The 27,085-nt window shown below is 35.5% G+C and overlaps 3 protein-coding genes across 4 annotated transcripts; 1 reads left to right on the forward strand and 2 right to left on the reverse strand.

The window, feature by feature from the left end:
* The first annotated feature begins 4,689 nt into the window (after positions 1-4,689).
* LOC149909276 (dual specificity protein phosphatase MPK-4-like) lies at positions 4,690-8,098 on the forward strand. Its single transcript, XM_090117190.1, has 7 exons — positions 4,690-4,807; positions 5,081-5,212; positions 5,507-5,606; positions 5,900-6,135; positions 6,454-6,779; positions 7,234-7,426; positions 7,972-8,098. The coding sequence occupies exons 1-7, from the start codon at positions 4,702-4,704 to the stop codon at positions 8,073-8,075; spliced, it is 1,197 nt and encodes a 398-aa protein (XP_089973316.1). The 5' UTR covers positions 4,690-4,701; the 3' UTR covers positions 8,076-8,098.
* Positions 8,099-19,103: 11,005 nt separating this feature from the next.
* On the reverse strand, positions 19,104-22,777 carry LOC149909277 (uncharacterized). The gene is made up of 6 exons (XM_090117201.1): positions 22,596-22,777; positions 21,929-22,370; positions 21,335-21,503; positions 20,770-20,864; positions 19,946-20,121; positions 19,104-19,288 (listed from the first exon to the last, which is right to left on the reverse strand). Exons 1-6 carry the CDS (start codon positions 22,701-22,703, stop codon positions 19,127-19,129), a joined length of 1,152 nt encoding a protein of 383 aa, XP_089973327.1. The 5' UTR covers positions 22,704-22,777; the 3' UTR covers positions 19,104-19,126.
* A 344-nt stretch (positions 22,778-23,121) lies between these two features.
* On the reverse strand, positions 23,122-24,478 carry LOC149909278 (ADP-ribosylation factor-like protein 16). Of its 2 annotated transcripts, XM_090117208.1 has the most exons (3): positions 24,114-24,478; positions 23,879-23,977; positions 23,122-23,446 (listed from the first exon to the last, which is right to left on the reverse strand). In XM_090117208.1, the coding sequence occupies exons 1-3, from the start codon at positions 24,363-24,365 to the stop codon at positions 23,243-23,245; spliced, it is 555 nt and encodes a 184-aa protein (XP_089973334.1). In that variant the 5' UTR covers positions 24,366-24,478; the 3' UTR covers positions 23,122-23,242. The 2 variants fall into 2 exon arrangements, 1 of the variants encoding a protein (XP_089973334.1); XR_016458277.1 differs by lacking the exon at positions 24,114-24,478 and having other exon boundaries at positions 23,327-23,436; positions 23,879-23,979.
* Positions 24,479-27,085: the final 2,607 nt, after the last annotated feature.

Below are 27,085 nucleotides of genomic sequence, written 5' to 3' on the forward strand. Positions count from 1 at the left end.
GTCCTAAAGAAAAGAGGGAACAACCTTCTAGGGAAGCGCGCTCCATCTTAGGCCACATATCAGCTTACCATCAGGCGAGATCGTGGTCAAGGGCTTCCCTGTCATACAATAAAGAAAAAATTTTCTAATTAATAACTAAAGTTACGGTCGAGATGTTTAGATATCGCAATACATACGATTTCGTACTGTTAGCTAAGACAATGCAATAATTGTTTGGCCGAATTTAACTGATACGATCAAACGCTATGTAAAACTATTTGACGAAATTAGTTTCGCAAACAGAAGTTATACTTAATCTATTATATCTTTGGAATTTGTTTATGTATTGTCTAATTTATATTATGTTATAATTATTATTTTAAATAATAATTAATTAGATTCATTTCGTTATAAAATTACTGTGATATTAGTAGTTATGTATGTTTTCGTTGTTTTGAACTTTTTCCAGCAACACTGAAAGGTTGATAGGATAGGTAGATATGTAACCTACCCAGGCTACCTACGTTCTTAAAATTAATATTGTTTGTAGTTTTAACCTAAGTGTATAGAAAAATAAGAAAGAAATCTACTAAACAAATTGTTTTTCTGTTATTTTAATACAGCGAAAATCGCTGTTATTCATTATTAAGGTACGTTTATTAAAAAAATATGTACCTTAGTATTATTTCGCGGTTTCAAAGCTTACAGAAAATAACTAAGTTCAAACAATGTTGTGTTTTAAATTTATGTGTTTTTACAAATAAACAACCTTGTCCCTATATTGGGGCAAACAGGTGTAGCCCTTTCAAATCCATACTAATATTATAAATGCGAAAGTAACTCTGTCTGTCTGTCTGTCTGTTACTCAATCACGCCTTAACTACTGAACCAATTTGGATGAAATTTGGTATAGAGATATTTTGATACCCGAGAAAGGACATAGGCTACTTTTTATTCCGGGAAAATGACGCAATCCCGGAAATCCCACGGGAACGGGAACTATGTGGGTTTTTCTTTGACTGCGCGGGCGAAGCCGCGGGTGGAAACCTAGTCTAATATAAATATTATATAACGAGAAATGTCAAGGGTATTTGAATAGCGGTTTCGCTAATACGAACAAAGTTATTGGTTGTTTGATTTTGTATTTCTAGAACACAAGGAATTTTTAGCAGATTATAAGCCCATAAACGTAATTGCTTCTAGTTAGGTAATTAATAAAAGGTGTTATGTTTAAGTTTCGTGTGAAAAAAACGCAAAGAACATACTGTCCTCTTTATAAATCTAAAGTTTCCTCTATTATCAATGATAATTTCTGTTAACTATCGCAAATTCAGTTTTGTAGGTCACAGTAACTCAATGGTCACGGTAACATATTTCCAAAATCTGCACATATAAAAATATTTTGTTTGTTTGATAGTAACTTAGTGGGACGCACGCGTGTCCGTAAACGGTTTCACAAGTTTTATGTAAGTTTTACGATGAAATAACCCAGATTTCGATCGACCCAAGAATAATTTTTTCCTTATTTAATTTTAACGTATGCTTGGAAAGTATTTTATGGTTACGTAATCAAGGAATTATTAATAAAACATGATTTTTTAATTTGAATATTTTTGGCAAAGAAGTCACGCAGAACACGTTGGCTTTATTCATAATATCTATCATAATCACAATTTAATATTTAGGTATCCAATCATTGACATAGTGCATTGGAAAACTTGGCAGATTCATAACATTACGAAGGAAAACCGCAGTGCACTGGATACACTAGATATTCACAAGTTCACGAAGAAAATAAAAAAGGCAATCGAGTTAGAATTTGATATTTTTGGTGTTTTATAGCATTCAAAATAATGCTTTAAATAATACCTACCCTACTTATACATTTTTAAAGAATACGAAAAATTCGATCACAATTAGGCGGGATTCGACCCCGCGGAAAGCTTTAAAAATTTATAACATCAAATTTCTTTTATATTAAGTATCTTCATTGAAATTATGCAAAATATATTGGAAAATTGAAAATGGGAAATATTGTATAACGAGAGAAGAATTATAAACCATTGCGAAAATGAGGTAAAAAAAGGCTCTTGCTAAACAAGAAAAAGTAAACACATAACTACCTACCTATACAAATTGCAATACGTAGGTGTGTTTTTAATGATTTTAGAGGCTAATAAAGCCGTTTTTAATTGCAATATTAATGAGCTAGCTCATTTTTTAATTGATAAGTACCTAGACAGGACGTAGTTGATTATAATGTGATAGATTATTATTCAGCAAACCACACACGCTTTTATTAGCTTCACCTGTAGCTTTGCATGTAACCGACTTCATTTTGACAGATTTAATTTAAAATTTGTTCTGATCAAGGATGCGTAGGGATGGGTGAGTGGTAAATACAATAATTTCATGACTTTTTATAGCACGAGTTTTTTTAACTGATATATAAATTACCTAGGTACTTGCTTTCCGCCAGCGGCTTCGTCGGTCGCCCGCATAGTTAGTCAAAGAATGGACTGTATGCCTAGATTTGAAAAAATCACCCCTATGAAGTATTTTCCTCGCGTTCAATAGTAATACTATGGTAAATACCCAATCTAGAGTACTATAAATGCCCACATGTGTTTGTAACAACATACCGGTTTCGTGAAAATACTTTCGTTTTAAAAATCGCAAGTCACGATGACAAAAGATTAACCGGTGTCATAACTTGGGTCACTGTTGCGAAAAACGTATGATTTGTGAAGCTTCGTCATGTATTAAATTGTTGCAATGTAGGATGAACACGTTTGAGATGCTTCGTCATTTTTATTTGATTCAGATATTAGGTATCGCTGATTTCGCAACTTCTCAGAAACTCGATATTTTCTAGGTGCTTACTTTTAGTCTAGTTCTAGATATCTCAATTTAGAATGAACTAATTTAACTAATTTAATTTAATTATGTACATATTTGAAAAGTTTAAATCCAAGAAGAGTAGATTAAGTATCAGACCTACCTCTTACCACTTTTACGCAGTCGGAGTTTTACATGCTTATAGGGTGGTTATTCCACAATCTTAGTACGAATTACAAACATTAAAACACAGAATAATACCAGAAATATAAATGTAAATCCTAAATAATATTACTTACTCTATGTAGGTATTTAGGTAATCAGAAAACCCCAGTGCATAATATACGCAATAATTTTGCAACGTACGTCGAATCACATGCGCCCGAGTTAAGATATTAGAAAGTATGTATATAACTTTTTTAACACAAATACATATAATTTTGCACGTCATACAATTGTTATTTGAAAGTGAAAATCACGGAGAAATTTAAAATGCTGTTATTTACTTTAGCCATTATGCTGAACTCATGAAGTGAATTTATATTTACATCCCCAGAAGTTATGCAATACTATAAACATAAATTCGCATTATTATTCTGTGCTTTTCGATTATTTTTAGATAACCTTTTTAAATACTTAGAGCATTCAAAATAAATTGAGGTAGGTATGTTGTACATTGTACAGTTTTCATTATATTTCATAAGATCGAATAATTCTCCAAATTATGGCGTTGCTCATAATAATTAACGTAGTTCAACAATCTTTACAACATACGAACTGTTTAAGGTTGGAAATCTCTGATAAAAAACATTTAATTCAAAACTGATATACCTAGTCAAAAGCTCATGAACTGTTTACCTGTGCAGTTGGAATAGCAAAGACCTAAGCGCCATCTGGTGAACGACAACAGCTTAGAACAGCGTTTCCCAACATGGGGTGCGCGAACCGCGCGTCCGCAAGCATATCCCAGGGGGTCCGCAGACACATCAAGAAAATTACGAAAGCCTATTCCAACGGCCGGACTTTGTATATTTCAGTTTTGAGATGGAATAATCTGTCACGTGACGGGTGGCTAAGCTATTTCATACAAAAACTGCAAGAAATCAATCTATTTTTAAATAATATAGATTTGACTTATAAGAATAATATGTTTTTTGGGGGTCTGCGGATTATAGTAAAAAGTTGGGAAAAACTGGCTTATAACATTTCGTATGCTAGAGTGAATACAATTTTTTTTTATACTTTGAAGTTCGATGTTTTATTATTATAATAAAAGCTTAACATTTACTTTAGCAAAATCAAATCATCAATTTACGTTAAAAGAAGTTAAAAATGTGCTGCACTAGTTTAAATGTACTATAATAATTATTATCTGTGGACTTGACATTTCAAAATTGACAGTTGGAGATCTGTTGTTGACAGTTGTGTTAAAAAATTGAAATTTTTGTTGAATGTTTGTTAATTTCCCGCGAATTGGAATCTTTTTATTTTTAACAAGCGGTCCGCCCCGGCTTCGCCCGTGGTACATATTTAAGTTTTCTCTACATAAGAACCATCCTCGTACTTCAAGGAATATAATAAAAAAAGAATTATCGAAATCGGTTCAGCCGTTCTCAAGTTATGCGCTTACCAACACATTTTGGGATTCATTTTTATATTATAAGATTGATTTAAAAACTGTAATTGGTGCCGTATCAACCGTATTTTTTATAAGTACCTTTTGGTTTTAAATTTCGAAATAATCTAAATCTGATAACTTGAACGGTGCAATCAATAATTTATTAACATAAAAAATAATTTTTAGTGTTCGTTTTATTGATTTTATTTGGTCAAGATTGTTTCATAGTAAGTAACTGATTATTTAGGAACTCTTACATATTATTAATGGCTAAACAACTAGCAGAAGTTGAAATTCACGCGGCCGAGACTGCCGATGATGATGAGAATTTGGACATCAGTGTTGATCTTATAGACGACGGACTTTATTTAGGTAAAGATTTTTCTATTACTTGTGTGCAGTGAGATTTACTGTGAGCCTGTAAGGCTTGCAATCCATAAATCTAATATAATTTGGAAGGCATGCTTGATACTTTCTTTGCTGGTAATTTAATGTAGGCATATTAAAACGCAGTTTTAAATGTACAATAAAAATTTTTATATAGGGCCAAATCGGGTTATAAAGTTTTACAGTTCAAAATTAAACAATTACTATTGATTAGTCAAATAGATATTGTTTATTCTACATAGTGTGTATTACTTTCAGGTAACCTAGCATGTGCCAGAGACCACAAAACGCTAGAACGTCTCAAAGTGACACATGTGCTGACAATCGACCTGGTACCACTACCAAGAACTGTCTTGGATTGCAGTAAACTTATCTTTAAATTCGTCAAATGTGAGTTATTGATCATTTTTATTTATATAACTCTTTCAAGGAATTTGATGACGATGAATGATTCTGATGAATTTTTTATTATTATAGACACATAAAACAGCACTTATGGGCACTTAAGCCCAGAAAATAATTCCACATCTAACTCAAACATTTATTTATTCAATTAGCCTTCTTCTAGAAGCACTTTTGAATCATCATTTTTAACACTAACCTCAATTATTTTATACAATACTCTTCAAATTGACTACTTATTTGATTGAATTTCGATTTATTTGCATTTCATCTTGTTTTCAGTGGCTGATATACCAAAAGAGGATTTAATTAGTCAACTTCCAGATTGCAATGAGTTCATCAAGCAAGCTATTGCTAGTGGAGGCACTGTGCTGGTCCATTGGTAATATAATACTTTCAAATTCTTATAATAATATAAAGCATTAAAATTGAAAATAATATAATAGTTGTAGGTAATCATTATCTTAGCAAAAATAGTTACTGCTCCTAACAAAAGAAATCTTTTACATACTTATTGGAATCGATAAACAATTTGTGCCTTGATTTTAATATTGTTCATTATGAAAAAGCTGAAATTAGGTCTAATGCAATATTTTACTTCCTTGTTTTAGTTTAAAACTTAATTTTCTCTTAAAATTTCTACAGGTATTAATAGTTTTTCTATTTCCTCAACAGTTACTTTGGTGTATCAAGATCAGCGGCAGTAGTAATAGCATATATAATGGAAAAATATGGTCTTTGTTACGAAGAAGCGTTTGTCCTTGTGAAGAGTAAGAGACGGTTTATTGGTCCCAACGTGGGGTTTGTGGCCCAACTCAAGCTGTTTGGACATATGGGGTACTTGATAAATAGAGAGGACCCTAGGTACAAGCAGTTTAGGTTGAAAATGGCTGGGCAGAAGTTGAAACAAGGTAAGGCATGTTTTACTGATTTTTTTATATGTTGGTAAAAACTTAGGGAATCAGCAAATTATTATTAAAGTAATGTTATGTTGTTCTATTTAAAAATGGCTAAGGTTTCCATATTTTGGTTATTTTAAATGTTCTTGTTTATTATCTGGCTGTAGGTTTCAATAGCAATGTTCATAGTTTTGTTCTGTTTTGCATGCATTTTTATTTATGAATTCACCTGAATATCATGAATTATACAGTGTTGAAATTTATTTTATAATGAACAGAGGTAAGAATTTTTTAATTTGACTTGACAAAATAATTTAATTTTTGTTACAGTGAAAATCCTCCCACAACTATTCGCGGACTTAATAAAACCAGACCCAGGTTTAATCAGAGAGCGACCAGACCCAATAGTATACCGTTGCAAGAAATGCCGTCGCATCGTCGCCAGTCAGAGTAACATAATACCCCACATTCCTAAGCAAGTGAAGATCGAACTAGCCAAGAAAGGCATCAGGCCTCCGCCCAGTAAGCTAACGGGGTTGACTTGTGCGGAGAATGGCCAGTTGTTAATTGAGAAGTTGAAGAGCTTGGCCTGTCAGATCATGGATGGAGATGAGTGTGGGGTAACGGTGCAGGATGGTGACGAGGGAACTAGTCAGGTGAGATTTTACCTTAGACTAAGACGTAATCCAATTTGTATTTGTTAATGTGGGTGAAGTTACAGTATGCAGTAGAACACACATTATCCGAATAAATTATAATATAGGGACCACCGGAGTCGATTCAGATACCTTTTTAAGTTTATCAAACACAATACTAGATACCATAACAGAGGTACATAAATAAAACAAATACAATTGAAATATACCTACACTACAGTGATTTCTAACTTGATAAAAAAATAACTTGGTTTTTACTTTTTATATTATGCTTAGAATCAAGTAACATAATTGACAATTCAGTTAATCGCAGTTCTTCTATGCTCAAAAAGCATTGTATCTTTATTTATTTATAAATAAATGATACTTTTATAAAATATATAATATATAATAGCTTATAAGCTAAACTAAGTTCTCCTCATACAGAATTATTTTTTAATTTTTGAATATCCAGGTACTCGACGGCTACCATGAAACGAACCTAGTAGAATCAAGCATAGCAGCCCGGGCAGATCTGCCCACAGTGTGCCGTCTCATGTGGTTCGTGGAGCCGATGCGCTGGATGGAGGACGTGGGGCAGGCGCCGCAGGGCAGGCTCAACTGCCCCAAGTGCCGCACCAAGCTGGGCAGCTTCAGCTGGCTTATGGGTACGGGCAAACATTTGTTTATTCAATTCTTCTAGAAGCAGTTTTAAGTCACCTTATCATAGTTTTACCGATTAGTTTTATCGGCGTAAGTACCACAGATTCGGAAAGCAGTATCTATGGAGAAGAACCAGCAATAACTCCGTAGCTCTTTTAAAATCATGTCAATATTACATTACATGTAAATGTACTACGGGCACTATGTAGGGCAGATATAGTGCGTGTTGGTCTGCCCCAACTGCCTCATGAAACTGGGCAGCTTCAGCTGGCTAATATGTACGTGAGGATGGGGCAGATTTCATAAGGCATGTTGAAATGCCCCAAGCGCTGCGTGCTGTAGTAAGCTGGGTAAGCTATACTCAGAATGTGTCTTTCTAATTTCTAATATATTAGTTGCCTATTCAGCAAAATGTCGTCAGTAGGTATTCAACCATTGTACCGATTGGTAAACTATAAAGTTGAAAAATGGTTGATAACCTACTGACAACATTAAAATCGACGGAAGAAAAATATTAGTTAATAATAAATTTAATTACTTCAAATTTCAGGTTGCAAATGCCCATGCGGTCAAAAGGTGGCCCCAGCATTCTACTTGGTGCCTTCCAAAGTGGAGTGGTCGAACATCGTACAGAATGTACAAGTTACGGTTTAGAACAGATTTTAACTTTATGTACATGAATTGTATAATGATTTGACTTGAAAATGTGGTATTTGCAATGAAAACAATATGACATTTATTGTAAAGATGTATTTTATAGTCGACGAGAACGTTCGTGGCACGCAGAGTTGTAAAACGCGCCAGTGACGTCTCGCATTAGGGTTGCGCGTGCCATTAAATTATCGATAACCGGGCTTTTCAATCTCGGACGCCCTAGACATGTGTTGTGATAGTTTTTGAGTGGGTGTATCAATTTGACTCAAATAAGTCTCAATTGAGTATTCGTTTTGTTTATTTTCGGTAAGCCATACATTTTAGGAGGATTCACGCAAGATGGAATAAGATACTTAGTGTCAAAATTTAATGTCGTTTTTTTTCTATAAGGTCAGTTGTTTGTTTCATTGCCTTGTTTGTTGGGTCCTTGTCGACGTTTTTGTAGGTTTAAATAATATGTTCGAAACGTCGGGAAAATAATATAATGAATAAATCGCGTTTAAATCGTTAATTTATCTTCAAAGTATTTGCATGTCCAATTTTCAGAGAAATCAATGTGTATTAGAATATCATTTTCTTTTAGATTTTCTATGCAGTGCCTATATTGTGTATATTGGTGGTGGATGTTATAATAATGTCTATTAAAATTTGCTGATTCTTTGTTGAAGGTATCAATTAAATCTTTCGCACTACCTACTTTCTGTGTCTTTGTATTTTTTTTTTTGGTTTTTTTAATGTTTCTATTCATGATTTAGTAATATCCATGCAGACCATTTTAATTTTGCTGGAAAATTCTCCTTTTCTTGTATTTTACTATCCATACACATCTCACAGTTCCTATACATGCAGGTTTTGAAATATTTGTCGTACACTAATGTTGAAATTATTTCGTCTTAATCGTCTGTGTGTATCAAATGAAGTAATTTTAATTTGTTAGCCATAAACTGCATGTTTTCGTGCTTCGCACAAGCACACCTCAAGATTTTTGATTTCCGGACGCACAACATGAAAGAGCCGGTACTTTTTGAATGTGCTGACGCTGATTGCCTATTTCATTTACATAATTTTTGTGCAAATTTCTCAGTCTTTGTAATAAATATAATTTTTTGCATTTGAACTTTGTGTAGTGCTTTAACATCCTCTTTTCCCGCACTAGCCCGACACACATCGTTTCGTAAGTAGAACTCTCGAATTTTTTTATCATATCTTTTGCATGCGCAACACGTGCGTTATAATGAATAATATGATGCCATATTATTCATTATAACGCATCAAAAGCTATATGCAATTTATTAATTTTTTTCTCCTACATGACACAATGTTTTTGAAGAAACTTACAGTGCGACACAAAAGAGATGACAAAAAATGAGGGCGCCACCGTCGCTCATATAGCAACACTGATACTGCGACGCAAGCGATCTTGATACTATAGAATAAAAATCTAAAATAATCTATATACTATAATCTAAAATAAACACCGCATACCGCAATCATTTGGTTCTTCAGCACTATAACAGCTATCTGAGTCATCTTCACTGCTCTCATCACCAACGTGAATAATCAATTTATCTTCATCGTACAGGGTTTTGCCCCTATAGTTTCCTTTTCTATTTTTTTTACATGGTCACAACAATTTTTCCAATCTTCACTTGTAATGAAGTTGAATGCATCTAAAGCCAATTCTTTAATATTTATTGCTCCAACATTTTGCAAAGTGATCTTTCTTTTTGCTTGTGCCCAAATCAATTCTATTGGATTAAGGTCACAGTGATAAGGCGGTAACCTTACCACTGGGTGACCGTGTTGCCCCAATAATTCATCAATTTCATATACTGGATCTGGTTTATGTTTCTTTGCCAGCTGAACAAGAGAAGGTTTCCTTAGGTGTAGATAAAAGGGAATATTAACCACATTTTTATTTCATCAACCTCGTTGGCTGATGTTGGACATTTATTTTTTACCACTGAGCGGTGGGGAGCATTGTCCATAACAATGATTGAGGATTCTCTTATATTTGGTATTAGTTTTTCAGTAACCCCATTTTTGGAAGTTTGTCTGGTTCATCTCAGAGTGATAATCTTCTTGTTTATTTAAACCACTAAAGATTAAAAGAGCATTAGGCACAAAGCCTTTTTCACTTCCAGCATGTAATATCCATCTCTTTCCTTTAGAAATGTCTGTAGTCACACCTTCTGTATCTATTGACTGCCAACATTTTTTAACTTTATACCTTGAATGTATATAACTTACATCCAAGTAAATGATTTCCTTCTGAATTTCTTCTGGCAAACTTATTGTATAAATCCCAAAAATGCCACAATAAGAGTTTTGAAATAAAACACTAGAGGGCGTATCAATCCGCCTTCGGAGCCTTCGCTCACACCATCGACTGATGTGGGGAAAGAGTACCGGGGCTAGGCCCCCCCACTCTGGTGTCTCTCGCCTCCCGCCAATACGGGAGGGTCCCTGGGTTAACCCCAATCTATGGGGTTGTTATTTGCTCACTTTGCCGCATGTGCGCGTTGGTTTAGGCAGCTCTACGCAGTCCCCCACCCAGGCAACCTACGCCCATGCCCACGGCGACTCGGGGTCCGCATTTCCGCTGGCTGGGCGATCCGCCCCACCGGGTGAGACCCTTACGGGAGGGCCAGCAAGTGCGGATCAGCGACCATGCGTGGTGGCGACGCGTCCCCTTCGTCCCGGGCCAAGTCGCGCGGGCAGGGCTACGCATCAGTCGCGCTAGCTCTCTATCTTCCATTGTGGAGCTCAAGAATCTTGGAGAGTCCCTGGACGACCGCCGTCACTGGGCTTTCGTCCTTTTGGATCGCATCTAGGACATCTATTAGTATTTTTACCAGTACGGCCACCTCCTCCCTCTGACGGGGCGGGTCGTGTCTCGCTTGGCGTGGGAACTCTCTTGCTCTCGGTTTCTTTTGTTTGTCTTCGGCTGCTGCTGCAGCACGACCGACTATTTGGGGGGCTTGCGGCTCATCATTGGGTTCTACATTGGATGGCGGCGCTTCATTCTTCTTCTTCTTCTTCTTGGGCTTCTTCTTTTTCCCCTGTGTGGCCGCCGCTACCGCTTTGGGCATGTTTGCCACGGCCATCAATGAAGCGCCCGTCTGTTCCCCTAGTGGGACGGGTTCTACGGTCGTCAGGGCGGGGGGGTCCTTGGGTTTCCCCTTCGGCGGTCTCGTAGTGGCCGTGGGACGGCCTTCCTGTTCCTAGCCTCTCGTTTAAAAACTGGGCAGGAGGCATTGTTAGCCGGGTGCGGCCCTCCGCAGTTGGCGCAGGTCGCCGGTATATCCTTAGGGCGGCTGCACTCTCTCGCCGCGTGCGCCTCCCCGCATCTTACGCACTTGATTTGTCGATGACAATTGTGCGAGGAGTGGCGATACTTTTGGCACCGGTGGCATTGCGCCGGCCCCTTCTTCGCTCGCCAGGCTTCTATTTTGACCCCCGGCATACACAGCATTTCATTGATGCTGTATATAGCCGGGGTGGTGTCTGCTTCTCGTTTTATGATTGCGAAGAATATGCAGCCGGGCCGGCCCTTCCTTGCCCTTATTTGGCGTGCATATTCCGCCTTATGTCCCAATTCGCTAAATGCATCTATGATCTCCTCCGGAGTCGTCTGACTGGGAAGGCCGCGTATTGCGATCTTCAGGCTCCTTTCTTGCGGTGGTGTGTAGGCGTGCCACGCTATATCGCTCAGCCCGCCTAAGTACTTCTGGATGCATCTAAACTCATCTCCGTCTTCGGGCATGAATCTAATGCCTTTCCCGTAGGGGCGGGCACTGGGGTTCCTTCCTAATAATTTCTTTAACTCCTTGAAATGGGATGCCCAATTCGGTAGCTCGTCCACTACTATTGGTGGGTATTTGTCCTTCTTTGAAGTGGCAGCGGTGGTGACGCCCTGTGTCGTCGGTAGCGGTTGATCTCCGGCGGCGTATCAATCGTATATTGTCAACAACTATAATGTTATATTACGGTTTAATAAAACAATTCGATAGCGGCATCTAAATAACTAGTGACGCCATCTATTGGTGAACATTGTGACTTTACATTTTAACTTAACTTAGGATTTAACATACCGGCCGCCATGGACGTAGTCCAGCCAAAATAACAACAAATAAAACAACTTAAAAAAAAATAACTCAAGCTTAAAATTAATCTTTTACAGGTAATAAAATTAATTTGGATAACGGTCGTTTGATCAAATTTCCTTTATACTTAAGTGTGACCACACGTGTAAGCTTGTCTAGCCCTGGGTGCTTGTCTACGACAAGACCAAAAGACCACCTGGTTGGGGGCAAATCATCCTCCTTTACTAACACCACACTCCCAATCTCCGGTTCAGGAGTACTTGCGCTCCATTTGTATCTATGCTGCAATTGCGTCAAGTATTCCCCAGACCACGGACCACCGTGAAGAGTCCTTTCATGAGCATCGTGTATAAGCAGGTAAGTAAAGTGTGACTTGTGCGGAATGATTATAGGGTGCTTCATACCATCGGACAAAGAAGCGTGACGCAACCGTCCTGATCCATTATAGCTTGCAGATACATCTCTCTTTTGTGTGCTATAATGGGTTTTTCAAGCAGAACCTGCCTATTGGATTTACTTTTTGTATAGCGAAATCCAATCTTTTTTAAGAGTTTTCGCAAATGCTCACGACTTCCATCATACCCATCTGAATCAATATCCATCCATCTGAGTCATCACGTATCTGAGCCAATAATTTGCCAATCATCGGTACTTCTTTTTTTACGGTGATTAGTGTTAGCACAGTGTTGGTTGTGATGTAGAAATTCGCCATGTTGCTGCAGCTTGCGGTGGTGAGGTCCCTTATTGCGGAAGCCAACTGATGTATCGAATCTGGTGCCGGCGGCGCGGCTTGTTGTAGTGAGCCCGTAGTGATACCGTAATTGCCTGTCTGGTGCTTCGATGTGCTGGCTATGGCTTTCCACTCATTCCTCCACGTGGCTGCGAACAACAACCTATTTCTTTTTCAATACAGAATTCAAAAATAATAATTTCGATAATCTACTGCCAAGCAATCGGTTTCTTTCTCGAGTAATAACAGCTCCAGCTTCGGAAAATAACCGTTCACTGGGGACTGAAGTTGCTACTATTGGCAAATGTTTCATAGCCAGTTTATATAAATATAGAAATAAAGTTTTCATATCGTTCCAGATTTCTATCGGATCTCCTTTTATTGGGGTAACAGGTGAAGATACAAACATGTGAAATTCTGATTCCACTTTCTTTGTGTCCGTGGTTTTATTTTTCATGTTATCGTGTGACAATTGTTTGTGGTAACTCCATATATCAAATTCACGTTCTGTCTTTTCTTCTTTTTCTGATTCGTCAGAAGACTCTGTGGGTAAATTCATAGTTTGCATATTTTTTATATAGGTGTTCGCATAATTCAAGACTTTAGATTTTGCCACTGCATCTTTAAAATGAATGAGTTTAAAGCGCGGATCCAGTGCAGTTCCTAAGTTCTAGCTTATCAAATCGCTTAATCACCTCCTTCTGAATTTCTGTCTTTAAAGAAATAGCAGCTTCAAGTCGGAGAAAAGTTTTCCAACATTCCTCGCAAACAGCTAATGAGTGGGATGACCTTGCTCACGGTGACATATTCCTGTCCACAAATCTCCTTTGTCAGTCTTTCAAAAGGTTGTATTGTATCAGATGGACGATTTCACGCAGACAGCCTATTTCACTAGATGTCAGCATTGGCGGAGCATCTGAACGGCACAACAATATTGCATCAATAGTCGTAGCTAATTCCAAGAAATGTTCTAGCATATAAAACGTGGAATTCCAACGAGTACGTACATCTAGAATCAGCTTCTTTGTTTGTCCTTCTTTTAAGCCGTCATGTCTTTGTTTTTTACGCAACTCATCGCTCGCATTGACACTGCGTTTAATAAACTTAACAATTTCGCGTACTTTGCCTACAATCTGAGATGCGGTTTCAGCGGTTTTCGTCAGCGGATTATCTATAGCTAAGTTCACTGTATGAGCGAAGCACGGTATTATTTTTTTTTCACCAAACATATCTCTGTTTACTTTCATAACCGTGCTGTCATTGTCAGTGACAACAGCAGTAACTTTATCAGTTGAAACACACCATTCATTTAGAATCTCTGTAAGCCTTCGTTGTACATATTCTGCAGTATGTCTTTCGAACAATTCGAAAACTCCCAATGTACCACTTTTAAGTTTCAATCCTTCTAAAAAGTGAATGGTGACCCCAACATTTAAAACATCTATGTATCGTTTGCATCGCTAGGCGTAGCTAGGGGGACAAGGGCCCTGGTGCATAGGGAAATAATCGGGCCCTCCTCCTCCCCTCTTTCCGCGTAGTTTAAACTTATATTTGCCTTCAAAATTATTGATAAGAATAAGAATAGATAATAGTAAGTGAACTTATCCCTAGTAAGCTAAATCCATACGTCGTCTCTATTAGAATCTCCATGTGTTTAATAGAAGAAAAAGGGAATAAATAAACAACGACGCACATGACAATATAGAATATTTATTATACAGATGAGATTAATTAATGGAAAAAAACGATTTTTAACAGAATTCCCCCCCCAATTCACACTCTCTTGCGCGCTTTAATTTTTGTGAATTCGTCTATAATTTCACTCAAATCCAAGTTTGATACCGCCTCATTTTCTATTGCAATTAACGATAAATGTCGGAGGCGATCTTGTCGAATGCTATTTCTTAAATAATTTTTTATAATCTTCAGTTTACTGAAAGATCTTTCTGCTGCCGCGGAAGTAACAGGAATTGTATGAAACAGTAGCATCGCTGTATACACTTCCGTAAGGTCACATTCGAGCACGCCCAATTTTGTTATAATTTCTTTGCAAAGCTGGCGAATAGACCACGTCTCCATCAATTGAGGGAGAATCAGACGATATACATTAAGAAATTGGAGCGAGAAATTGGGTCCAATTATATCGCAATATTTCTTCTGATACTGATCACATTTCTCAAGTAAAATCGTTTCATTCCAGCAAGTTTTTTGGCATCAGGAAGTCGAACAAGTGCTCAAATTACATTACAGTGTAATCCAAAGTAAATTTTAACAGTTCAACACTGTTTGTGTGTCCGTGTATTGGTGATAACGTCACTAACCGTATAAAGAACAGTGAATGATAACTCTGGATGAGCTTTCACCTCTTTCTCCTACTATTCTGGATTTCGACGGGTCTATACTGAGACTGATTTAGTCCAAATTCCATATTTGTTTGGGCTTGTCTTCTAAGTTTAGATCCGTCAAAACTTTTTTTAAAAGGTCAAAATAGCCATAGATGATGAATGGATCCGTGGCAGCCTTTTTTCTCGCATACTCCAATGGTTCTGGCTTTCGAATTGACAAATGATGGCGTTTTTTGAAATTAAGGAACAAGTCTTCCCCTGGTATGCCTCCCTTAAATGGGGTTTCAATTTTATTCACGTTAACGTACTGGCCTACTATAATTTCCTTTCGAGCTCTATAATTTCCTTTCGAGTAAGACCAAAGCCCCATTTAGCCAGTGTTTTAACAGATGTTGCCAAAACGTTTTCAACATTCTCGGGAAGTGCAGTTCTGCGTCCTTTACATTTTTTTATAGCTCCTCGAGTTCCCTTGTTACGACAATACAACGTTGCAAATGGACCTCCGTAAAGAACGGACGCCTTGTGTATGGTAAGCGTACCGGCTTTTATTTCATCAAGAGCTCTTTGTAATTTTTCCTCAGAGTATTTGGGTGGTCCTTTTTTTCAGATAATTTCGCACCATCTGGAAAGACAAGGGTAATTGTAATAAAACTTTACATTTTCCCCTTACCATGTTATTACAATTGCCCCAACACCAAAATTTGATGAGGTAAATGCAATAATAGCCATAAAAAAACAACCTTCACCAGATAAGTAAAAATTTGAATTTATATTAATTCCCAACACAGAATATTAACATACTAATACAAATAAATTAAAAAACTTACGTTTCTTTCAAAGATGAAAACCGATTGAAGGTTACGTTAACAAAGTGTGCAACTTGTGTGCAACACGCGGCATCGACGTCACTCAACTAATGACGTTTCATTCACTCATCGATCTGTCAAACTCTCTTTCGAATTGATCGGCACGAAGTTCCAAAAGTACCTTACACACATCAGAGATGGCAGCACCAGTTTTCTCTAGGAGTTAGGCCGTAAACACACCCTATTGCTAATACCCCGTTATTGCAATTACCCCACCTGACCCTACATAAAACCACAACAAGATCAAATCTTAGATATTTGGATTTGATTTTCTTGAGAATGTCGAAATTTGCGAAAAATTTCAGCATTCACTGCGTTATCTTTTGATTGCGTTCACTTATACGTTTGATTTTTGCACAGCATCAAGGGACCGTAGACCGGAGTATTCAATATAAATTTCAGCTTGATACCTCCACGCGTTCTTGACAAACAAAAAGGGTGTTGACACACGGACAACAAAGTGATCCTAAAGATCCCCCCAGTGTGCCACGAAGGATCTCGTCAACGTATGATGAAAGTTAATATGTGTTATATGTTTCGAATAGTACAAATCTATATGTATCTAATATCAATAACATATTTATTGTTAGAATACTTGCGCTGAAATACGTGAGCGGTGAGCTGCCAAATTATTTCCTATTGGTCAATAGTTAAACTTCCTTACTGATCTTCCGTGTGTTTTACAATTATTGGTATTTCAATTTCTTTAGTCTTTTGAATGTTTCTTATGCTCTTCCTAGTTTAAATATTATAATTGTTGGATTACTTGCTAATTTTTAAGTACTGTTTAATGCACTGTATAGTTATAAGTTATAATCAAATATGTGGTCGTTTAATAAAGAGCCTAGGCTATTAATGAATTGGCTGCGACATCTACCCACACATACAGGTAAATTAGCTTGGAGAAATTTTTGCGTTTGTAGTAGTGTATGGTCAGCAAATAAAATAAAACAACATTTTATTTTTAGTTTTTATTTTATATATATAAGGGATTTTAAATTAAACTATATGTGTTTCTCCTCTGAAAAAGATGAGACTTTATTTTAATATTTGCACATTTAACATACATATAACTTTTACATTAACAATGTTACTAAAATGAAAAATTTACTAACCTGAAAAAGAAACGACATTTAAAGTTTAATTCTTTAGTTTGAGAAGTCAAAGGCTTGCCTCGACCATGTTTTAACACTGGAGCCATATTGAATTAACAATATAAAGTTACAACACTTACACACAAATTAAACACTAGTTATGGCCCTGCCTTCATACAAAACTGCTGAATACGCCGTTCGCACGGGAATAGAATGTGGATGCGATTTCCCTTAGTTAGCATCCAAGCTTACGTCTTTATAATTATTAAACTGTATAAATTCATTCTTTAACTCCGGTCTGCATCGTGCAGACATGGGTGTAAAAGTCTCATTTTAGCTATTAAATGTAGTTTTTAAGTACATCTGAGTTTTCATTTGGGGCCTCCGGCTGCGGGACATGTAATTCACTTCAACAAATATTATAACAATAATAACAAATAATAACAACAATCAACAAATACAAAATTTATCAATTAAACTACGTACATAATAATTATAATTTTTGAATGAAATGTGTGCTTTCTAACGCTACCAAACGACTGCACGTGGCACCTGCGGACAGCGTAAACTGGTTTATTCTGGTTTTGTGCGTGTTTCCACTTTCCACTATCAAGTGACGATTTATTTATTTGTTTTGTTTCGTAATTATTATGGTCAAATATTAATTATGAAACAAATTATTATGGACACGATATTTTATTGTTTCACGGTAGTCGCCTTGTCGTTTGCTCAAGGACGTAAAATTGAATGATATATTTTTTTTTATAAAGTCAAAACCATTATCTTTCAAATAAAAACTTGTTTTTATTGGAAACAAAAGTGTTGCTAGGAATAAGTATAAAATTAAATAGTAATGTTAGGATATCGAAACATTTTTGTATAGGCCAGAACGATATAGTGGAAACGCGCTCTAAGATCTGAGTAATATACACACCACTACATATGCAAAAATTTCTCCAAGCTAATTTACCTGTAGTCCATACATTATGACTTTACAGTTTACTTTTATTCCATTATTCGTGTTGTTATTGCTGATAGGTATTTATATATTATAAAAATGTTTGTGGTTTTGTAGAATTAATAGTACATATTTGCAATACATATATTAAAACATTTAAAATATTTTAATTGTTGACTTCATTCTCCATAGATGTTATTCCATACTCAGTAAATGTATTTTATTATTGTAAGACAATAACTAGTCTTCGTGAAGTGTACTCTCTTATGAATGTTCTCAAATCATGTTTTTGTTACTTGTTTCATGTTTATTAAAGTTATGTATAAAGTATTGCTTTTTTATTTACCTTAAAAGTACAATTAATATATTAAAATATGTATCTCAACAAATGAATAACTGTACCAAATTAATTTTATTCATTATTATAGGCTAGGTACTTTATCCCCGGTCAACACGGGCGAAGTTATTTAAATTTCATAACCTATCCGGGAATGAAAAAAATACGAAAATTCCCTAAAATTTATTATGTACAACACACACCGTTTAACATTTATCGCAAATCACATCAATACTGCTGGCCATCCTAGTGCACACACAAACAGACTGTTATTAATAAAGTATTTGAAGGTTAAAGAAAACAACAGTAAATTTTCTAACATTTATTACAACACAAATCACATCAATACTGCTGCCCATCCTTGCGCATGCGTGGTATATCATTGAGCCCGAGTCCATGCGGACGCATGAAATGGTTCTTTCTCTTCCAGCTGTCGGCGAACGCGCACGCACTTTGAACACATAATAAAAGGTCAATGAACTTTTCTAACATTTATTGCATCAATACTGCTTGCCATCCTAGTGCAAACACAAACAGACTTATTAATAAAGTATTTGAAGGTTAAAGAAAACAACAGTAAATTTTTCAACATTTATTATGTACAGCACAATTCCATCAATACTGCTGCCCATCCTTGCGCATGCGTGGTATATCATTCAGCCCGAGTCCATGCGCACGCATAAGGTGGTTCTTCCGTTTCCAGCTGTCAGCGAACGAGCGTGCGCACCGCGTGCACGCGTACGGCAGCTCGCCCGTGTGCGTGCGGCGGTGACGCGCCTATGGGAGGAATAATGATTTTAGATAATGGATTATAGATAAGTGGAGATGTTTATTTCTGTGGTTGTGTTGTGGATAAATGGAGATGTTTTATGTGTTATTGAAAAAAAAAGTTTAAAAAATGATGCATGACGGAACTTCGTCCGTCGTCCCTTCGTCTTCGTCCCGTAAGCTTGGTAAACATTTCTTGGCAAAGCTGTTCTTGATGTTTTGCAGTGAAAGGCAAGGTAAGGCAATAAAACTAATTTTCAATATTTTAGCAAGTGAAACTTCTATATACGTGGCATAGGTTATGGCAACACCGCCGCGTCATGGAATAATGCGACGATTTTGGTATCTTTGTATCTTAAGAAGTTTCACTTCTGACCCGTTTGCATATACGGCACGGCATATACGCTATTTTTATAGCAGAGCTACATATAGATATACATTTTTAAGCTATTGCATAGCTTCTATCGCGGGCCTTGAGCGCGAACCTCACGCTCTCCACTCCGACGGGCTCGGTGTGGCTTGAAGGCATGCTATGCAATAGTTTTACCGCGGCAGTCCCCGAGTGCCACACGTCTTTTTTTATTTTTCGATTTTCCCCTTTATCACAGTTATCCAGAAACATGACATTGTTCTATAGCTGCTACGTGTCTTGCGTCCCGCTCTCACCAGCGCGCTCACGTCGTAGAACGCCTTCCCGCAGTGCGAGCACGCGTGCGCGCGCCGCTGCGAGTGCCGCAGGCGGTGCCGGCGCAGCGACGACCGGGTCGCTGTACGGAACCCGCACTCGCATGCGAACGGCTTCGAGCCCGTGTGCGAACGCTGGTGCACTTGCAGGTTGTTCGCTGAGGAATATAACGCAGCGTGTAGGCATCTATATGTCACACATTGTGATTATCATTCATGGGGTCCACGTGAAGTTCAAAAGGGGAAGAGGATTCGACAAAAATCACGAAATATCATCATGATTTCGTAACGAAACCAAAGCGTGAATAACATTTATGAGATTTGAACATAATGTAACATCAAACTTCAATAAAATAACTACAGACTTTAGCTAGGCGTTTGATTTACTGGACCATACATTTTTGCTAAGAAAGATATCTGAAATAATAATAAATACACAAGTCATGGTGCACGTCGTATAGCCAAAATCGTACTCAACTTGTTAAGATTCGCGGGTAATAAATGTCTATGGAATATTTGATTCCAGCAAGAGTTCCCCAGGGATCTCGTTTAGGGCCTGTGCTTTTAATTTTGTTTGTAAATTAAGTATGAACTAGCTAACAGATCTAAATATCAATTTTTAAACGCATGCAGATGATTTAAAATTCTCATATTTGAGGAAACTTTAAAACGTAAAACACATTTGCTAAGTTTAAAATTATAGGTGTTTTTATTTTCATCATGTATTAAGTTTTAGGTGTTTCTAAAAAGCTTTATTTCTAATGATTTAATAGTTGTTTATTAGATCTTTTATAATAAAAACTCACCTTGTGATGTGCTCCATCCACAAAACGAGCACAAATACTGCTTCACATCATCATGTATCTTCATGTGACCTATGAGTATTCTCTTTAATTTAAAGCTGAAATAAAGGAAACATTTATTATTTTAACTTCATAGATAATTTTGATTAGCTATATCTATGTATAATAATATTAAAGGGGAGAGATTATTTGTTTGTTACTTTAATTTAAGACAAACTATATTTCAATGAAAATTTTAGTTAAATCTTAATATATATAAATCTCGTGTCACAATGTTTGTCCTGAATGGACTCCTAAACCACTTAACCGATTATAATAAAATTCGCACACCATGTGCAGTTCGATCCAACTTGAGAGATAGTATAGGTTTTATCCCGGAAATCCCACGGGAAAGGGAACTATGCAGGGTTTTCTCTGAAAACGCGGGCGAAGTCGCGGGCGGAAAGCTAGTTTTATATATATTTTGTATGTAGTAAAAAAATTGTGTCCAACATTCTTAAGAACATACAATCTAGCAGATTAGAACTAACTCATTTTTTTTAATCCCCACTCATACACATAGGAATACCTTTTTGAGCATTTCTCGCAAGTATACGGTCTTTCCGAGGAGTGTGATATAAGGTGTGACGTCAGCTGCTTGCGCCGCTGGAACTGCCGGCCGCACGTGTTGCAGACGTACTGTCGTTGCTCCGAGTGGATGGTGGTGTGTTCTGCTAGCTTCGATTTCTTTGGGAACTCTGAAAATTTGTGATGTAGAGAATTTTAAGAAATTATTTATGTTAGTCTATTAAGTACCTAAATTCATAACATATATTGTTACTTTATCTAAACTAATATTATAAAGCAAAGAAGAGTTTGTTTGTTTGAATGAGCTAATCTCAAGAACTACTTGTCCAATTTGAAAAATTCTTTCAGTGTTGGATAGCCCATTTATGGAGGAAAACTATAGGCTATCTATCATCACGCTAAGATCACCAGAAGCTGAGCCACGCGGGTGAAACCGCGGAGCGCAGCTAGTTTGAAGCATAAATGTTACACACAACATATTCATTTAATTCAGATTTTCATTTGACTTCCTACATTAATAATCTATAAACCTCAGATCTATAGGCATTATTTACAGCAATACTATACTTTTTGATATTTATTAAAAGTTACTTACTTTTATTACAAATTTTACACTCAAAATTACGTCCGGAACATTCATTTTCCATGTGCTTGTTAAACCAAGCTATAGATAGAAAACTTTTCTTACATTCTGGACATGTGTTCTTTGTTTCTGATTTAATATCGCTTTCAACTAATTCTGTTTCATTTGTACTTATTTCTTTTTCAATAGCTTCAATTTTATAATTATTAGTATCTATTTCATTGCAACTTTCAATAATTGATAAAGAATCTTGTATTCTATTTTCATGTAATAAGATTTCTTTTACATCTTTGGTTTTATTTGGTATAACAATTACACTAGCTGACTGTCTTAATGATATATTTCTTAGAGTTATATTTACATGTTGAGCTCTTTTTATGAAATTGTATGAAAACTGTATGCTTAGTTCACAATCATGGCAGAATTGTTTTGATAATATGTCATCTTCAGTAATCTGGAAATTAAACTTTATTTTAGTTATTCCATTTTAGTTTAACATTACTCTCTTACTAGGATAGTTATCCTGAATAGCCATTGCTGGTTTAATATTTAAGTAAAATTTAACTAAACTAAAACATGTTCTTCATGTTCTACCTTCTAGTCTCAAAGTTAAACGAGAATATAGTATAGTCAAATCATTAAAAAAACTACAATATCTTGAGTATTGGTGCAAAAATACCTTAATATTTGTACAATAACAAAACATATCCAATGTATTTTTGTCCGTGTTTACTTCTGAAATATTGACTTCTTTCATACAACCGCGACACAAATTTGAAGTTTCCATAATAAATGAATTACTGTTTTATTAATAATAATATACTGTGTAGTGAAATAATAAAATAAAAGTTAAACATCAAAATTTTAATAAGAACACAATAATTATAATAACATGTCAAATTATTGTCAAATAGGATTTGACATTGACAAAACAACAAATTATAAATTTACCCGAATTGCGTTTCATTTTACGAAAGGGTAAAAGTTATATCAAGATAATAATTAAAACACTAAAATTAGCCAGAATATTTATTCATGTCAATTATACAGCATACCAGGTGATAAAGTTTCATTTATTAAATTATTAATGAAGGAAAGTAATAAGCAATAACAAAATAATATACTAAATAGTAAATTGTGTTATAATACAAAACTAATTACTATCATGTTACTATGCATGTTTAGAAATTAACAAAGGCTTAATTTATTGCACTTGTTAGGCATTTCACAATTTGCTACATAATTCACATATCTATCCATCTCTCATTAAACACGTGAATTTGCATGAAATTAGTGGGTCAATGTTGTTAAAAATGAAGGTTAAATTTATTTATTATGTACATGGGAACGTTTAGTATCTATGAGATGTTCTTTCAGGGTGTCCAAGCCTTCGCCAGTTAACGGAGAGGCTTCTAGCAAAACCGGTGGGTTTGGTAGTTCACTACTTAATCTCGCAAACTGCAACATCAGTAAGGCTTCATTCCTCATCTGGCGATATGCTGCGTCCATCTTGCTTAAAACTAAAATGAACTAGAAGAAATATTAATTGGATAATATATTTTATAAGAGAGAAAAACTATTTGACCTAACAGAATTCATCTTTACGTAACAAATAGAAATAAAAAGAGCTCATTACAAAACATTACAAAATCCACAAGTGAATATTGTGACATAAATAAATAATGATTAAAAAAAACGCAGGGACCCACATCACAATAATTTAAATACTATTGTCATTAATAATTTATTAACATTGCAGTATAAAATAAGTAAAAGTCTATTGAAAAACAATGTCGCACTATTTCAGGCAATCCGCAAATTTTATACCTAAGTATATTTAAAAAAATATCATTGTCTTCAGGAGTAAAAGCGACTCAGATGTCCGTATGGCAAACTAGGGTCCCTTATAAATTAGGGTCATATAAGTAATAAGAATTACACAATCTAGCAGGTGATAGGTACCTTTGTTCTTCGAAGTTTTGGTTCAGCTACCAGTGTGTAGAACATGACAGCTGCGGCAGATATTTGGCATAAATTCGACGTATCTACCACAAATATTACCTAAAATAATAGGATTTGTTTAGATAATATTATTATATTGGACACTAGCGGTGTTTCCTCTCCATAAGAACCTCTCAATAAAAGAATTAACGAAATCGGGTGTATTTAATATTTATTCATGATACAAGCATGATACCTTTTCAATACCGTCCAAGTAACTGTTCCATAATTGGGCCATTTCGCCTCCAATCTCCCGTATAGTCAATATCTGCTTCTTACCATGTTTATTTAGGTAATGTAGATCGTAAATATTAGTCCCCATGGTGGGTACGGGGCTGTAAGTATAGTCTATGCCCTCTGCGTCTTGTAGTTTCTTCAGCAAAGTTGTTTTTCCAGACCCTTTCGGTCCGAGGCATAGAATAGTTATTTTATTTTCTGGATCGTCCATATTTAGAAGGAATCACTATAATTTTACACTTTGTGCAAGGTAAAGTTTTATCAATGCGCCATAGAAACACATTGTTCGGCCACTCGCCAATAGATGGCGTTGGACCAAAATCTGCTTTTAGCGTAAAATAATCATACAAGACTAAAAGATTAATTAATATAATTAGTCAATTTTCATTTATTGCATTTTTAATTTATTAAACAACGTACAAATCATGAAAAGCGATTACGAAACCGAATTGAAATGGAAGGTGCATAATATTAAGATAATAGAAAGTTTTAAAAAACACGCACGCCACACTTATTTATTCTAAAAACACTTAGCTAACTAAATAACCAGCGATTTATTTTATTTTATTATTATTTAAAATAAAAGCTTATGTAATATGGCTATTTGCCAGTACGATATCATCGCCATCGCTTTCATTTTCATAGGTTCTTCTTTCCTCCATCCTTCTCTAAGATGACGAAATTTATTAAAAATTTATTCAGTTTACTCGGGAACATGTAACATACATAACTCTCCCATTATGACTAGACTGTTTACTTAGAATTATTTACATATATGAAACGCATATAATGAACAAAGAGTTCACAACAAAAGAGACTTCTTCTAATCATTACTTGTTAGATTCATACACAGAAGTTGCAACAAAAACGACCTCGAAGTATTTTTAAAAGGTCTTCTTTCTTCACTTCTTTGTGCACATCGCAAATCGCAATGTTTACCATAGATAATTAATCTACAATATTAAGGGTAGAAAATATATTACATATTTTTTTTGAAGTTTTCAGAAGTCTCTATTTGGCGCCTTTTTCAAATATTTTCGATTTACATTTGCCACCCTTTTTCATCATCATGAAAATAATAATATAAACAGATTTACAACAGTGCCCATACTCTATCAAAATGCTCAAGAGAAGGAGAAATATATTTTTTTAAGAATAATATTTCACACCTTTGTTTAATTATTTTTCTTAAAACCGGCAAATTCATACTATATTAATTAATGTTGTATTTTCTAGTATGAGTTTCTCTATTTAAAATTATAATAACTACATACTTAATTTTAAATCAAATGTCAAAAAATAAAAAAGTATTGTATGGTTTTATGAAATCATGGTAAAAGTAAAACTTTTTCACATTAGGTATAGACATTTATCTAAAAAAAAATGGTATTATATTTCATTCAGGATTTAAACAAATCTCTGATATCCGCTACTCTGCGGCGGAACGTCAAACGACATGCAATACTGATCAAAAAGTTAGAGCCGATGTAATAAATTATAAAAGTTTTACTTTTACAAAATATTAATTAAAAACTCTTGTTCTGGTGTTCTGGCAGCACAATCTACCGCGGCGACTCAAAGCAGTTCAAACGTAAGACACCTCGAATTGTACACGAAAAACTTATTCATTGAATGTCCGAAATGATTAACTCAATATATCGCCCACGAATATAGCCTCAAGTAATAAAACCTGTATAAAAGTAATAAAAAGTTCACCATGACTACAACCTTGCGTGCGAGTTGACAGCATTCACCGTGTGTCCATAGTGCTGTGGCCTTAAACTTGCCTTACGTAACTTAGCCTAATGCTCTTTAAGATGCGCTAGTGATGTGTGCTGTCGATGAAATTTTGAGCACCTGGCGGAAGATGTCACGTGTGATGCGAAAGGTAAAGGCAATAAGTAGGTAATGTAAGTTAATTGTAAGGTTGGAATGGTTCAGAGTTTAAATTTATGAAAATAAGCTTCTAATTTGTGATCTACGTATTTGCTATATTATAAAAACCGGTTTAAAGACGTATATTATATAGTACCTAGTATATTAATTTTAATTTTGGACATACGTTGTAAGTATATTTTAGTTTTTCTTGGTAGAAACTTGAATACGGTCAAGGTCATTACAATAGTTTATTATTAAAATAGCTTTGTATTAACTAGCTATATAGAACAAGACAGCATATATATTTAAACTAAATTTATATTTTTAGCTTCTCATAAAATATTCATATTTTTTATAGTCGATAAACTCGCCCCTCCCTACTCAATGAGGTTAGCCGGCCCGCGAATTTCGGCGCGAGCCGCGTAAGTAGGACAGCTCACCCTTGACCCACTGACTCACTGCCAGCAAGCGCGCCCGCCATTGTTTTTCAACAATCAATAAATAATACACCGGGCGAAACTTTACGTTTGCATATTTACGCAACGTCGACTCATCGCAGCCATCTTGGTGCACTACATTTTCAATTTTCCCGCCACGTCAGCTGTCAGGGTGACATTTTTATAATGGGTAAAGGAAATTTTGCTTCAGTACTTTTATTTTATAAAAAAAATTAAAATCACATGACACAATCATCAACTGTGGACCTAGTATGTACTTATGAAATTCTCAATAAAAATTAATTTTTATTATTAGGTCCTTCTTCGTAATCTAGTTTTTGACTATTGGGGCGTGCCTGGCCTACCTATATTAGTTATCATATTGACCTTCAGTGGCTAATGTTAAATTTAGTAGGTGTGTAGGTTTTTCGCTGTTTTAATGTAACTTTAATGTTTCAAGACATATTTAGTCGTTTGTTTTAGCGTTCGGCATTCTGAGGGTGCGTATAACGTGGTCTAACCTTGGCTTATAAATGAAAACAATTACAATTTAACAATAACAATGAAAATCCATGACCTCCCTATTGTTTTATTTTACGTTATATCATACATAAAC

The sequence above is a fragment of the Colias eurytheme genome, chromosome 3, assembly GCF_061535395.1.
Source record: "Colias eurytheme isolate Ceu_HAF_F1 chromosome 3, ilColEury1 Martin Lab GWU primary, whole genome shotgun sequence".
Taxonomy (NCBI): Eukaryota; Metazoa; Arthropoda; class Insecta; order Lepidoptera; family Pieridae; genus Colias; species Colias eurytheme.